Source organism: Acipenser ruthenus, chromosome 5 (genome assembly GCF_902713425.1).
Source record: "Acipenser ruthenus chromosome 5, fAciRut3.2 maternal haplotype, whole genome shotgun sequence".
NCBI lineage: Eukaryota > Metazoa > Chordata > Actinopteri > Acipenseriformes > Acipenseridae > Acipenser > Acipenser ruthenus.
The window spans coordinates 74,952,786-74,966,161 of NC_081193.1; the positions used below are offsets into that span (position 1 = coordinate 74,952,786).

Consider the following 13,376-nt stretch of genomic DNA (forward strand, 5'->3'; position numbering starts at 1 on the left):
AGGGATCCTTGATCCATGGCGGGCAGTAATGTGAAGTATCTGCAATGTGAAATGTACAGTGGTGCCCACCAATATCGGGAACTTAAATGCCAAACCTTATCTACAAGATCTAAACTTTGCGGACCACCGCCTTTTAATTTACCTTAGCACTCATGAAAGGCGATTTAACCAATTAGGTTTTGTTTAAAAGTGAGCTGCTATACTAGTCACTGGTATTTTTAACCTATATTCCTCAAGCAGTTATGAACTGAGATTTTTCTGCAGTCCACTGTTTACACAGAAACAAAAAGAAAAAATGTTGATGTAGTCCTACAGATCTCATATATAAAACAATGAATCTGTAAATCGGCGACATCAGGGTGACAATCATTTTGAAATGTATTTCTTGTAAGTGACCAGTAGCAGTTTAGAAACATCAAATACTTTAGTGCCAGACAGATTTGTGAACTTTGGATCCTTTCATCTGGAGAGCCTGGGGGGGGGGGGGGGGGGGACTGTTTTTAGTCTTGGTAGTTTCTGCTGTCCTCCATGGAGTTGTTCTCAATTAACTGGTAAGCAAAAACATTTTATTTTTTCCTCCCACTTGTTAATAAAACTTCAGAGGAGCATTCAGCTATATCGCACATGCAACCATAAGGTTAAAATGCATGTCAATGCCTTTGCAGCAGTGTCCACTTAGAACTGAAAAGGACCATTTACACTGTGTAAAAACAACTGGAGCATAAACAGATACAGTTACTCGGGTCCAGGTTGACAGCTTTCTAAACAGAGTTTAAATATTTAACCACTGGGAGCACACCTCTGTTTCTGACATCTTAAACACACAGTGCCAAAACGGATACAGTGCTGCTCAAAAGGCTTGACACGAGACTGGGCTGTAATCCTCTTTTTACAGGGTTGCATCTTTATAATGTGAAAGTTCACTGGAGCAAGAGAGGGATGTTTTTATATATATAATGGCTGGTCTTCCCCATATTTCTAGCTTGCAGCAGAAAGTGGAGCAGTGCCTTGAAGATGGTGCCAGACTCCCCATGTTGAACATGAAGCAGCTTGAGTGTGAAAATGATCGCCTCCAAGAGCACAACAAGCAAAACAATCAGGTAGATCGATGGCATTGTCCCAAGGAACGGCCTGTGATCTGTATGAGAATCCGAACGTTCCATGTGAAGCAGAGTCATCCAAAAGTCATGGCACGTTTACTAGTTTTCTTGTATTTAATTTATTAAGCCAAATTGCCTATTCCAGATTGGAGCTGGTATAATGGATAAGGTGCAATTTCTTACTAAAAAGGATTTCTACATTCTACATTACCATAAATCCAAAAACTTCTGAATAGAATAAATATAATACATCATGGTGATGTGACAGGGAGGAAACAAAGTACTTTTAATGAATTGTATTTTTGTCTTATTTCCAGATCTTAAACAATCAAAAGAGACACATTGAGAAATTGACAGCAGAATTGCAAGTAGGTATTTCTAAAAGCATGTTCACTTAGCTCAGCCTTTCAGTATTATTCCTCTCAACTTACAAGATCTTCCTTTAGGTCTTTATTTTACTTCTAAAATGTATAATTTCTAAAACCTAAATTACAGCTGAACTGAACTGGTTCACCTGTAAATTAAGCAGTATTGTTTGTACAGTGAATCAGCAAATGGGTCACTAGGGCATTGATTAATATGCTGCAACTGAAAGGCAGTAGGGAACCACCAACATACTTAAAACAGACTGCAGGAGGCAGTTCAAAGTTCCCCTACTCTGCTATGCCGTCCATTAAAATCCTTGCATGCATTTTGTTTTAGGCTGCAGAGCAGAAGTTAGCGCAGGAAAAAATCATCTCCCAGGAGCTCAGGAATCAGGCAGTTGAAAAGGAACATGACCAGCAGCAGCTGGCTAAAACTTTGCAAGAGGTAGGCAGTTTGATTATTTTATCACATTAAAACTATGACTTATTGACCACCTTTTAATTCCACTTAACATAATAAAACACAGTGGGTGGGGGGAGATCTGCATATATTAGGTTTATACATTATAGGACAGTAATATTAAGACCTACTTTTATTTAGATCAATAAAACTATTGCTGTTGAGGGAGAAATATTATAAAAAACAATTCTAGACAGCTAATGTTGTTAATATACTCTAGATTGTATTAAACAATACATTGCCACTACTCAACACAGCATACCTGCAAAGCATGGTCCCTGAGAGAGTTATGCGGTATACATATTTTATATCAATCAGCCAATACAGACATAAATAAATCTCTTTCAAAAGTCCTGAGTGTGAATCCTCCTGGTGGAGTGGAGGCAGGCAGGCATCAACAAACAATAATAATGTGTCATGACTTATTTATTGGAAACAGACATTTGAGGTTCATCTACACGTCGGCTTGCAGTCCCCTGGATCTAACTGCCAGTACAATTAGTATTCGCAGTTGCCACTGTGTAAGTGACAGTGGTATTGACACCATCCTGTCTGTGGATATATAGAGAATGCACCATAAATGTTCATGGAGTACTGTAGTTATTCCACAAATGAGGATGGCTGAATAATAGCCTAAAATGAAATAACCGTAATGCCCTGTGAATGCTCATAGAGTATTCTGTTTATCTAACAATTAAAGCTAACCCCACTGAAATTCTCACTTCTGGCATCCTATTATCTTCTGATGAGAAACTCTTTTACTTAAAACGAATCATCCAGATCTCTTGTTTGGTCTGTTGTAGTATAATTGTGCACGCCATCTTAGACTCTCAAGAGACGGACTAGAGATAGTTAGAGGTTCTTCTTATAAACCTGGATCACTTTGACTTTGACAACTGTTGGTCCTTCAACGTGGTGGCTGTTCTTGTCCAAATAATAATTTTAGGGTATGCAGTAGCAGCTGGATTACCTCCTGAAAGTACATCAAAATACTCATTCCTTTTGAGTTTGCAGTTTTATTTGTTTTTTTTTAATGAATTGTTCAGTTCTAAACATTGAAATGAAGACTGTTGACATTTAAATATACTATTGATGTCCAACTACCCAGCATAAAAAAAAAAACAACTGTTGTTCTGTTTCTGGATTAATATTGTTGCCCCTTCTTCTATAGTTTTTTTATATATATATATATATATATATATATATATATATATATATATATATATATATATATATATATATATATATGGGCCTCAGTGAATTACAGGAAAATAATTCCATCTAGGGTTTCTGTGATGTCATAAATTACAAGACCGAAGGTTGTGTTGAAGAGGCACATCTATTATTTTTTATAATACCTGGATACCCTTGTGATGGTAATATTAAAGAAGACGAGCTTCAGCAGTACAGTTGGGTTTTTTTAAACGTAGTGTTTTAGTGCTGTACAGACATTCTATGTCATTATCCGAAAGAGCTTCAGCATCATTTGGATGATTGCCTTTACCTTGTTTTAATTTCCTGTTCCTCTCCAGTTTCAGATATGAATGTACCAGCTTTGCATCATTTTTTTTAACATATTCTCATTTTCTTGATCATTAATGAACATTTCTGTACTGTGGGTGCTGTCGAGTGATTGAAAACGAGACATTTTGTGTTTGAATTGAAAGTGATGGTCTCGGAGTCAAATGGGTCAAAGTTCAAGTATATTTTCCTCTAGAGGAATTATCACTTGTTTATTATAATAATAATAATAATAATAATTTTATAAAAAAAATTCTAGTAGTCATTAGACGGATCATCGGCATTGCTCTGTTTCATTGTGTTTTGCTGGCTTGCTGGCATATTATAGAACACTTTCTTTGGCAAATCCATAAATGTTTTATATCAATCTGTAATCAATCTGTAGGTATGAGCATTCAGTGTTTTAATGTAATTTAAAAACTACATATAAACACACACACACGTACATTATTATACCGGACTGTATTATTTCTTTTGGTGACACAGTATTTGTCAGGTTGAGATAAATCGATACGTTTTCAGGTCCTGGTGTAGGATGCCCAAAACACCACAGTATAAAACACTCTAGAGTGTTTTGAATGTAACTTGATAAAGAGTGTAATGAGCGTACATTCAAAACACTCTGCTGCACTTTGAATTCACATTCAAAACACTCCCTTTCAAGATCAAAACACTCCCCTCGAACACAATCCTATCAGTTTAATATTAATACGTACATATACCATCTTTTCTAATAACTGCTTAATTAAATAGAATTCGGCCACAAATTCCATCTCCCTATCAGTTTCTGAACAATCTGATGTTGAAATATTGTCCGGCATTATTTCGGACGTTCCGTGTACAGTCACACTGGAAAATTTGAGTTGTTAGTGACACAACTTGTGGAACAGTATGTTTTTCTTTTCAGTTTGTAGATTTTTGCTTGCCAATGCCATTGTAACTGTGTCTGTTTGAGTGTTTTTGTTATCAGACACCTTGGGGTATACAGAAATAACAAAAACACACAAACAGACACAGTTACAATGGCATTGGCAAGCAAAAATCTACAAACGGAAAGAAAAACACACCGTTCCACTGCCACAAGCTGTGGGGATTTACAGACTGAACTGGAACCACAAATGTTATTATAATGGAAGCTTACGCCGTATAGTAAATTATGCATCATGTGCGCTTTCGTTGTTAAATATCGAAGTTGTGTCATTAACAATTTAAATTCAAATTGTCCTCAGCAACACAGTGTGACTGTACACCGGGAACGTCCGAAATAATGCCAGACAATATTTCAACATCAGATTGTTCAGAAACAGGGAGATGGAATTTGTGGCTGAATTCAACTTTCCCACTCAACGGTGTATAGATGGTTGTGCATGTGTTTTGTCAGGAAATGCAAGTGAAAACCAAATACGAAGGATGAAAAAATGCAATATTTATTTTCTTAGGTTGGATCATCCTCAAAGACGTCATTCCGAAAGGAAATGCATCATTTCCGAATCTCATTTGCTAGTTTATTTGATACGTGTCCATTCTGCAAGCATTCTGAATCAGCTGGAGCTGTATCTAAGACTTTGGGGACGTATATTGAAATTTCTTTTCCCCGCAACCACTTACACAGCACATACGGTTTTTATTTCTATTTATTTATTTATTTATTTATTTATTTATTTATTCTTGAATGTAACATTTATCATAATAATACATCAAATTATAACATGCAAAGGAAACATGTACAGTGTGAAAGATGTCTACTACACAATACAAAAGCAGGTACAAGTTCCGTCCTTATGGAAAAGTAGACAGACCATGTTTGTCACACAGACTAGTGTGTTTCCACACGGAGGTAATGTAGCTAATACAATGCGTCATTGGGCGGAAGTCATGTTTTATGGCTCAAGAACAATGATTTTGGACATAGCAGTGTGGCATTATGCAGATGTTTGGGCGCATATGGATTATTATACAATAACCAAAGACATTCGGAACAGCAAGGTGGGATAGTTTTATGTTTTATCTTTCATGTAGTGCTGATGTACCCTTTAGATCCAAAGTGTGGAAGCATTTTGTTTTTTTTTCTAAATGTCAATATGAATGCACTGTTTGGTACAGACCTATTTCTTTATTGAAGAGTGAGCAGTATGTTTGCCATGTCCTTGCTCTGAGTTGTAAAAATTGTTATTTACACTTGTTTCAGGATCACAGTTAATGAGATTGAATAATACATGTTTCATTAACATTATAATTATTCAGGGTCGCAAGTTGTTGCAGTTAGCATTACTGGATTACACTGATAAGCAACTTTTTGTGCTTTATTAGTCGTATCGTGATATGTATCGTATCGCAGCCCATGTATCAGGGTACATATCGTATCATCGTCAAGCTAAAGGTACACACCCCTAGTGTTTTGAAAGTTTGTAGTGTGCTGTTTACAATGAAGAAGTAGAGTACGTTGAAAACACCCAGTGTTTTTATGCGTGAGTGTTTTGAGTGTACTACACCTATAATGTGTAGATTGTCAACATTAATATTCCAAAAAACGTTTTTATTCACCGATATGTAAATATATATATGTATACATTTTAAAAAAGGACCTGCAATAGGAATTTCACCAGTGAGAAGAACATTCTGTATAAAAGTGGCGATGCTACGTTCGGTTTGATTCTTTTGTTGCATCCCATATCACTGCCTCACATCAGCTGGGACAGAAAGAGAGACACTTATTGCAAAGCAGGAGTCTTTCCCGCCCCTCTGCTACCAGGGGAAGTCAGGAAGCAATCGGCGCAACACACAAACAAACTAGATGCTGATAAAAGCCTGGTGTATTAATACAAAAATAAATTTAAAAAAAGGAAATGTCAAGAAATAATAAAATCAAACGCAGAAGTTAACTGCGATTAATTGACAGCCCTAAAATATACAGAATGAAGTAGACCACTCCCCAAAGAAATGAAAGTAGTTTTAATACACAGTAGTATTCTAAAATAAGTAGACTTATAGTAAAAGTTCTATATTATACAGAACTTTTCAAAAATAAGAACAAAACATAAGAGTCTAATACATTCTGAAGTGGCCAAGTGGGATACGCTATACAACCTAAATTTCAGTACGATCCCTTTTATCCAAGCTACATACAAAATGTGTATGAATGTCTGTTTGTCTAAAGGAAGATTATTCCGGTGGATTATACTGGTGGACAATGCTGGGGTGACCTGCCCAGATCCTACATGAGGGCACATCACATAGGGGTTCTACTGTACATGTGAATGGGTAAACTGTATGATATTGTATTAGAACAGAAGGTATGCAGCTAACCGAGATTTGTTTTTGTATTCTCCAAAAGAACCAGATACTGCTGGAGGAGAACTGTAGCCTGAAAGAGCAGCTTCAGCTTTTCAATGAGAAGAAACGGCAGTCCTGCATTGAGAAGCCTCTTGTTGAGCAGCTCCTGAAGGAGATGTCCCAGTGCCTGTTAGACCTCAAGGCCCTGTGCAGCATTCTCACCCAGAGAGCCCAGGGCAAGGAGCCCAACCTTGCTCTGCTGCTGGGAATAAAGTGTAAGTACTCCTAATTCCTCCTATTCCTGGTGTGAGAATTGAAACAGCATCCTCTGAGAGGCCCCGCAGTCTTTTTATATACCAAACAGAATGAATATAGAGTGGCACTGATCAGCAAGTAGGTTTTAAAAGTGATTAAATTAGATTTTTAAAAAAAGTCTGTCTTCAACTGCAGGATCACCAGATTTTGACCTGTATTACAAACACTATTTTACACTTTAGAGACTCAATCATTATATCTCCAGCAGTATTATAAAGATAGTATATTTTCAAATATAATCACAAAACTAAAAATCAACCCTCCCATACATTAGACAGGTTTGGCTGAGATCAACTTAAAGCCCACCTCGATAAGTCACCCTTGGATTTTACAAGACTGTTTTAAAGCACTGGGAAGTCTTCCTTGGTTGCATCATTCTCCCTCAGTGCAGTAAATAAAAAAATCCCAGCATGGTATAAGTTGATCAAATGAACCTCTTTATATACAGCAGGTAACATGATCACACCTACCCATTTCACTTATATTCAAGGACAGTCTTCAAACTCGCTTCATTAACAACTTTTCCTGAGCTCAGTAAAGACATACCTGAAATCCAGCACAAAAAAAAAATCTATTGAACACCTTTTTCATAGGGCAGTGAAAAACAACTTATTATAACACTTAACCACAGACCATATTGATATATTTAAAGAAAAACAGCGCTTTACCCGACTAAATTTAGATTTTTTCCTGTACTCTCCGTACTGTTTTATAACTCCAAGGTTATTTAAACCAAAATTTAAGCAGTTCTACTTGTCACTCATCTCAGCATTCCCAGTAACACCAGAGAATGTATTTACTTTGTTTTAAGTCAGTAGTTTTCTCCAGAGGAAGTGAAAACCTGTGCATTTTTTTTCCACATAATGAAAACACTCACATTACATGGCAAACTGGGAATACACTAACCTTGTTCAGCCATACAGCTTTAGAAGTAGACAGAGGCTAAATTATTTAACAGTCTGCTACACACACACATGCAGTTCATGTAGAAATCCCTACCGAAGGGAGAAAGCTTAAAGGAAAATTAAAATGAAATGCTGGTATTAATAACCTTGGGGAAATGCAGCCCCCAAGGTACTGTCATGAGGTCTATCATTGATTGTTGTTGTTTTTTTTCTCTGTGTTATCCATTAAAATCACACATATGCAATATTACTTTGCCAACTGTTATAAATACTGTATTGTATAATTCCATAGCATTTTACTAAAAATCATCTACAACTTATGAGCCTGTATATTGACCATATTCTAAAATAAAGTTCACTGCACAATTATATATATATATATATATATATATATATATATATATATATATATATTATCACTAAGGCCCCATTTGTAGTTTAGCCTATCATACATGTATTTTACACCTTTTTGTTTATTCTTTTTTAACAGCCATGAACTGTTCAAGTGAAGAGACTGAAAATGTTAACAGCGAGGATAGTCTTGCCACCAAGCTTTCTGAAGTCTGTCAGTTACGAAAGGACATTGATGAACTGAGGACTATAATATCAGACGGCTACGCTCAGGACATGGGAGACAACTGCATCACTCAATGACATTGTGTTGCCTCTCTGCAATAATTAACTGTGGTTTTTAATGCTGCTTTTTCACACTCCTGTGCAATTCCATTACACACTGGAAGTTAGCAACTTGCAAATGACTAAAGAGTCAGGCAGGAGCTTTGCATTTTGTGTGCTAACAGATTTGGAAAAAAAAAAGACCACAACAAAGTAGCAAGAGTTTTCCACCTGAATGTGGACCCAAGCTGTGAATTAGTATACATTTGAGTAATGTTTTGTGACTAAGTATTTATTTATTTTTTTTCTTTTAGAGATGGTCGGTACCACAAAATATTTGTAGGGGTGTCTGCAAAATACGTTTGTACTAGAAATCCTGTAGTGCTGTTTATTTTAACTTATATGGGTGATAACTAGGGGTCTACCTAATTCTCGATTTTCGTGGAAATCGGAAAATTGAGGGGTCACTGCAAAATTCATCTTTTTAGGGGACAATGCATAGTACGGAGAGAGAGAGAAAAATAATAGATAGGGTCTTTTTTTTTTATTCCTTCGCTGTCCTGTGTGGATTGCACTTTCGCAAAAAAAAGAAAAAACGTCCTTTGACAAATAACATTTAAAAAAAATACTCCAAAGCGGTTAACTTTCTTGTTTACTGTTCACATGACAACAATGTTTTAATCAGCCTAGTATCAGTGTGTCTGTACTGGCTTTTCTGTGACCTGTACTGTACAGTAGGCAGTGGGACAAAGTCAGTGTTGAATTGTTATTTTGATTAGGTTGCTAAATAGTTTTCAGCATTGGAGGTAAAATACCAAAAATGGACGACAAAGCAAAAAAAGCAAAGTATATTTCGGCTGAGGATTGTGTCAAGAAATGTCCCAAATAAACTTTAAATTGTTTTGCACTTCTTGTAATGTGACTTTGGAGAAATACGATCGATTGCTGTTTAGCTTCAGAACCACACATTAAATGAAAGGCTACTACAGTGGCTGCTAAACAGAACGTAAAACTACAACTTTAAAAGAAACTTGAAAGTTAGCACAAAAAAAGTATTCCTGTCAGTTGTAGCCAAGTGAAATCAGCACTACAGGTATGATCTAGCACAGCCACATCGCTTCAAACAACCTGCTGCTTACTTATTAAACGCAGTTAGAATTTTAGACCCGAATAGGCACGTTTTCTTTCTTTTGACTTGGTACTAATAAAATAAATTCCTGGATGGGACAAATAACATGACAAGGAATGTGCTGCATAATATGGACTGTATTATAGAATGCCGGATGCCCTTGGGTAACCGAGTTTTGGGACTGTTTCTAATCGATTTCCACGTATAACTTGGCAAAGCTTTGCCTTACACTTCCAACCAATTCCTACCAGCGAAAAATATGCAAGTTTACCGCGATTTAAGTAGACCCCTAGTGATAACATCTCTTTGCCCGACACCACTTTTTTTTGCTCGACAAAAGCTTACTCAGATACAGCATCTTCCCAGTTCAGCGAAGAGACCAGACTGTGAAATATGACATATGATGCTGCATTCAAGTGCCTAGATATCTGACAGATATTCAACATGCATAGTTATTTGAAAGATTTATTGGGGGGTTTTGCATTAAGTTGTTAATTGCTTCAGTCAGGACTTTTAATACCCAAGCAAACCAACTGACTGCATCGGTTCAGTCTGACAGATGAGTCTTCCTGTGCTGTTGATGAATGACTGTGAGTCGCAGGTCGACAAGAACACGGAGTGGTGAAATTGTGAAGCTACTGTACCTAACCGCATGATCCAGCTCTGCAGAATTAGGCTTCTGTTAACTGGCTGTCTGTTTCCAATCTGCTTGTGTGCACTGGCTAAACAGCGTTTCAGATTCAGGGCATGTTTTTTTTTTTTAATGGCACAGAGTGAAAACCCATGCCATATGTGAGGAGTGGGGAATAGTTCCTACAGACTATTTTGAAGTATTTGTAAAAACAAAACAAAAGATAAAATTGTATTGACTCACATTGGTCCTCTGCAAGTTTCAAAAGGTTTACAGTTCAAATGTTGGTCTTAAAAATGGTAAAGGCACCTCTTGTCCCCAAAGTGTTTTTTTATTTTTTTTATTTTGTTTTAATATATAAAGAAAGATGTTTGTTACCTATGTGTGTTCTTTTTAAATTCACCTCTAAACATACCTAAACATATTAACAAAAGGAGACTTGTTTATTAACAAAATAATCTTGAATTTTGCGCAGTATTTTTTTTAATGTGCAACCGTCTACATTCGACTGTCATTTGTACAGACTTCTGTACAAGTCCCCATTATGTTTTGCTATTTAAAATATATAGAATAGGTTATCGCCCACATTTACTTCCAAATGTATTTTTTATGTCCAAAAGAACAATTTGTTATCTAAACAACAATGACTGAAAACACCCTTGCATGTGGTTGTATATTATGTATGAAACCTATTCATTATAGCTTTTATATTTCCCAAATGGCTTGTCCTTCAAAGTACTGTCATTTAACACAGCCATGGAATGAGAGCAGATTTGAATAGTTTGATGCTTTCAGGTTTTTGAAAGGCCCAGTTTACAAAGAATGTTCTTTTAGCATTGTAGCATTGCTCACAGGGTTTAGAAGAATTTAAAATGTTTTATTTAAAATGTGAACATGTGTTGCTCCTTAATGTAATCACTTATTGTGATTTAAGGCTTCATTTTATTTTTATAATGCTTTTTTTGAATCTACATATACTGTAACAGCCTAAGATGAACCTCTAGTGTTCAGAAGTGCACTGACCTTGCTTCTTCATTTCCATCCTTTTAGAAAGGCACTTTCTGGTCTGCTGTTTTTGCAAAACATTGTATTGAACTTTTAATAACTAGCTTTACATATTTTATTTATGGGTCACAAAGTGGTTCAAACTGGTCCTGTCAAACATTTTTTAATAATAGTTTGCATAGCTCACAGAAAATGTTTTATAGCAACCAAGGGTACAGTATTTGTATTGTAACTTTCCTAGCTTAAAAAGCTACAATACATATTTTAAATGAGTGAGTGTTGGTTTGATTTGTTAGCATGGTTGTAATGGCTGTTTGAGGGACTAAGAACATATATCCTATTTTACTAGGGTATTACATATTAATAGCATTACCTCTTGGAACAGATTCGGTAAACTCATGTGTTATAAGATACATTCTATCTTTATAAAACTCAGTTATTGCCTGGTGTCTACATAAAATATATATATAAGAATGTAACACAACAGACATCGAATCAAGTTTCTTATACTGATGTGAACAATATGAGAACCGTATATAGGAAGCAGCAGAATTGATTGTACCCTGCATTCAGACTTGTGTGTCTTACAGTCGGCTTACAGTACTACACGATTTCAGAAAACTTAATCTAAACACATTAACACATCGTTACATGCAACCGGAATAAAACCACATTACAACGTTATCTGAAATCAATAATTCATCAACAGTAATGAACTGCCTGTCGTTTCCGCTGTGCCTTGTGAAAAAAAAGAATTAAAGAAATAAATAAAATAGAAACAGAAAGTAGCATTTTAAGGTTGCAAAAATAAGCCATAATGTTTCTGATAAAGAAAGGATTTTTCAGAAGGAATCTTTTGTATTAAGTATAGTTTAAAATCAAAGCCTTTGAGTATAAGAAACATAACGATCTCCAAAACAATAATCACATACTATATATGGTAATCCATAAAGAACTCCATGGAGCAGCTACAGTGTTAACTTTTTAATTGCATTCATATGGTTTTATTTTGTATCAACTATACTGCAAGTATGCATGCACAAAACCATTAATGTATTTATGCACTACAGGTATAGTCTGGGTATACAAAAGTTGGTGTTGGGTGTATTGTAAAACCTATTACAGATGTGGTTTTGTTCTGAAAACCTGATGCAGCTCCACATCAGAAACAGAAAGGGATGCATTGTTGCCATGACCGAATCTACCAGTACACTGCAATAACGGAGGCCACTGGCTGGCATCATGTTAATTGCATAGAAATTTTGTCTTGACTATTTGTACTTTGTGTTATTATTTTATTTTTTTTGCATTTTAGTTTTGCAGCTAGATTTTATGAATGCCAAAGTTCTATTTATATATATATATAAAGAAAATATTAACAACTAGTATTTTTCCATGGGACATGTTTTTGTTTTAATTTGTACATAAATTAAAATGTTTTTTTTTATTAAAAGAAAAAAAAAAAAAACATATTTATGTGTGTTTATTTTTCTCACTTCTTTGTTGCCCAATAGGAAAGGCATTGGTGTAGATACAGTATGTTCCCTTTCAAGTACGAAATGTAACCATTGCCGAATGGGTATTTACCTCCTAAAGACCCAAATCCTGAAAATTGTATACCAAAGCTGCTCTTAGAGCCTGTGATGCAGTCGTGGCCCCGCACCTGAGGCACACAAGGACTGCGTTCACAGATCTCCGCACCATTTTTTCTTTCAAGACCTGATGGAGAGCCTTTTTCAGATAAGTACAATTGTTGCTATTTCACATTTGATGTGTTTTTACACATTTTGTATGTGATAATTATACGAATTGCTGTAATAGTTTTTTTTATTTCTGTGTATTTGTGTGCCTGTTGCTAGTCCCGCTGCAACCTTGTGTCCTGTGTAAAACCAGTGGCTCGCTGCTACCCAGGGATCCAGCAACATAAGTTGGCTGACTTTGTGCTGTAACCCCAGGCTGCATAGCTCAGGCTGGAGCTTATTTTATTTCTCGTTTTGGCTTTTTCGCACTATACAAGACATTTTATGTTGCGAAAGTCTTTTCTCTTTTTGTTCTGT

The 13,376-nt window shown here is 35.9% G+C and overlaps 1 protein-coding gene across 4 annotated transcripts in view; it reads left to right on the plus strand.

The window, feature by feature from the left end:
- Window positions 1–12,774, plus strand: part of cep85l (centrosomal protein 85, like) — an 80,819-nt gene extending 68,045 nt beyond the window's left edge. For 3 of the 4 annotated variants that reach the window (XM_059024513.1, XM_034004287.3, XM_059024515.1), the window contains 5 exons: window positions 983–1,100; window positions 1,418–1,468; window positions 1,803–1,910; window positions 6,781–6,994; window positions 8,430–12,774. In XM_059024513.1, coding sequence (XP_058880496.1) covers window positions 983–1,100; window positions 1,418–1,468; window positions 1,803–1,910; window positions 6,781–6,994; window positions 8,430–8,593 — 655 coding nt within the window. In that variant the 3' untranslated portion in view covers window positions 8,594–12,774. The remainder of the gene's footprint in view (window positions 1–982; window positions 1,101–1,417; window positions 1,469–1,802; window positions 1,911–6,780; window positions 6,995–8,429) is intronic. The other variant, XM_059024514.1, reaches the window with a different exon arrangement.
- The last annotated feature ends 602 nt before the right edge of the window (window positions 12,775–13,376 follow it).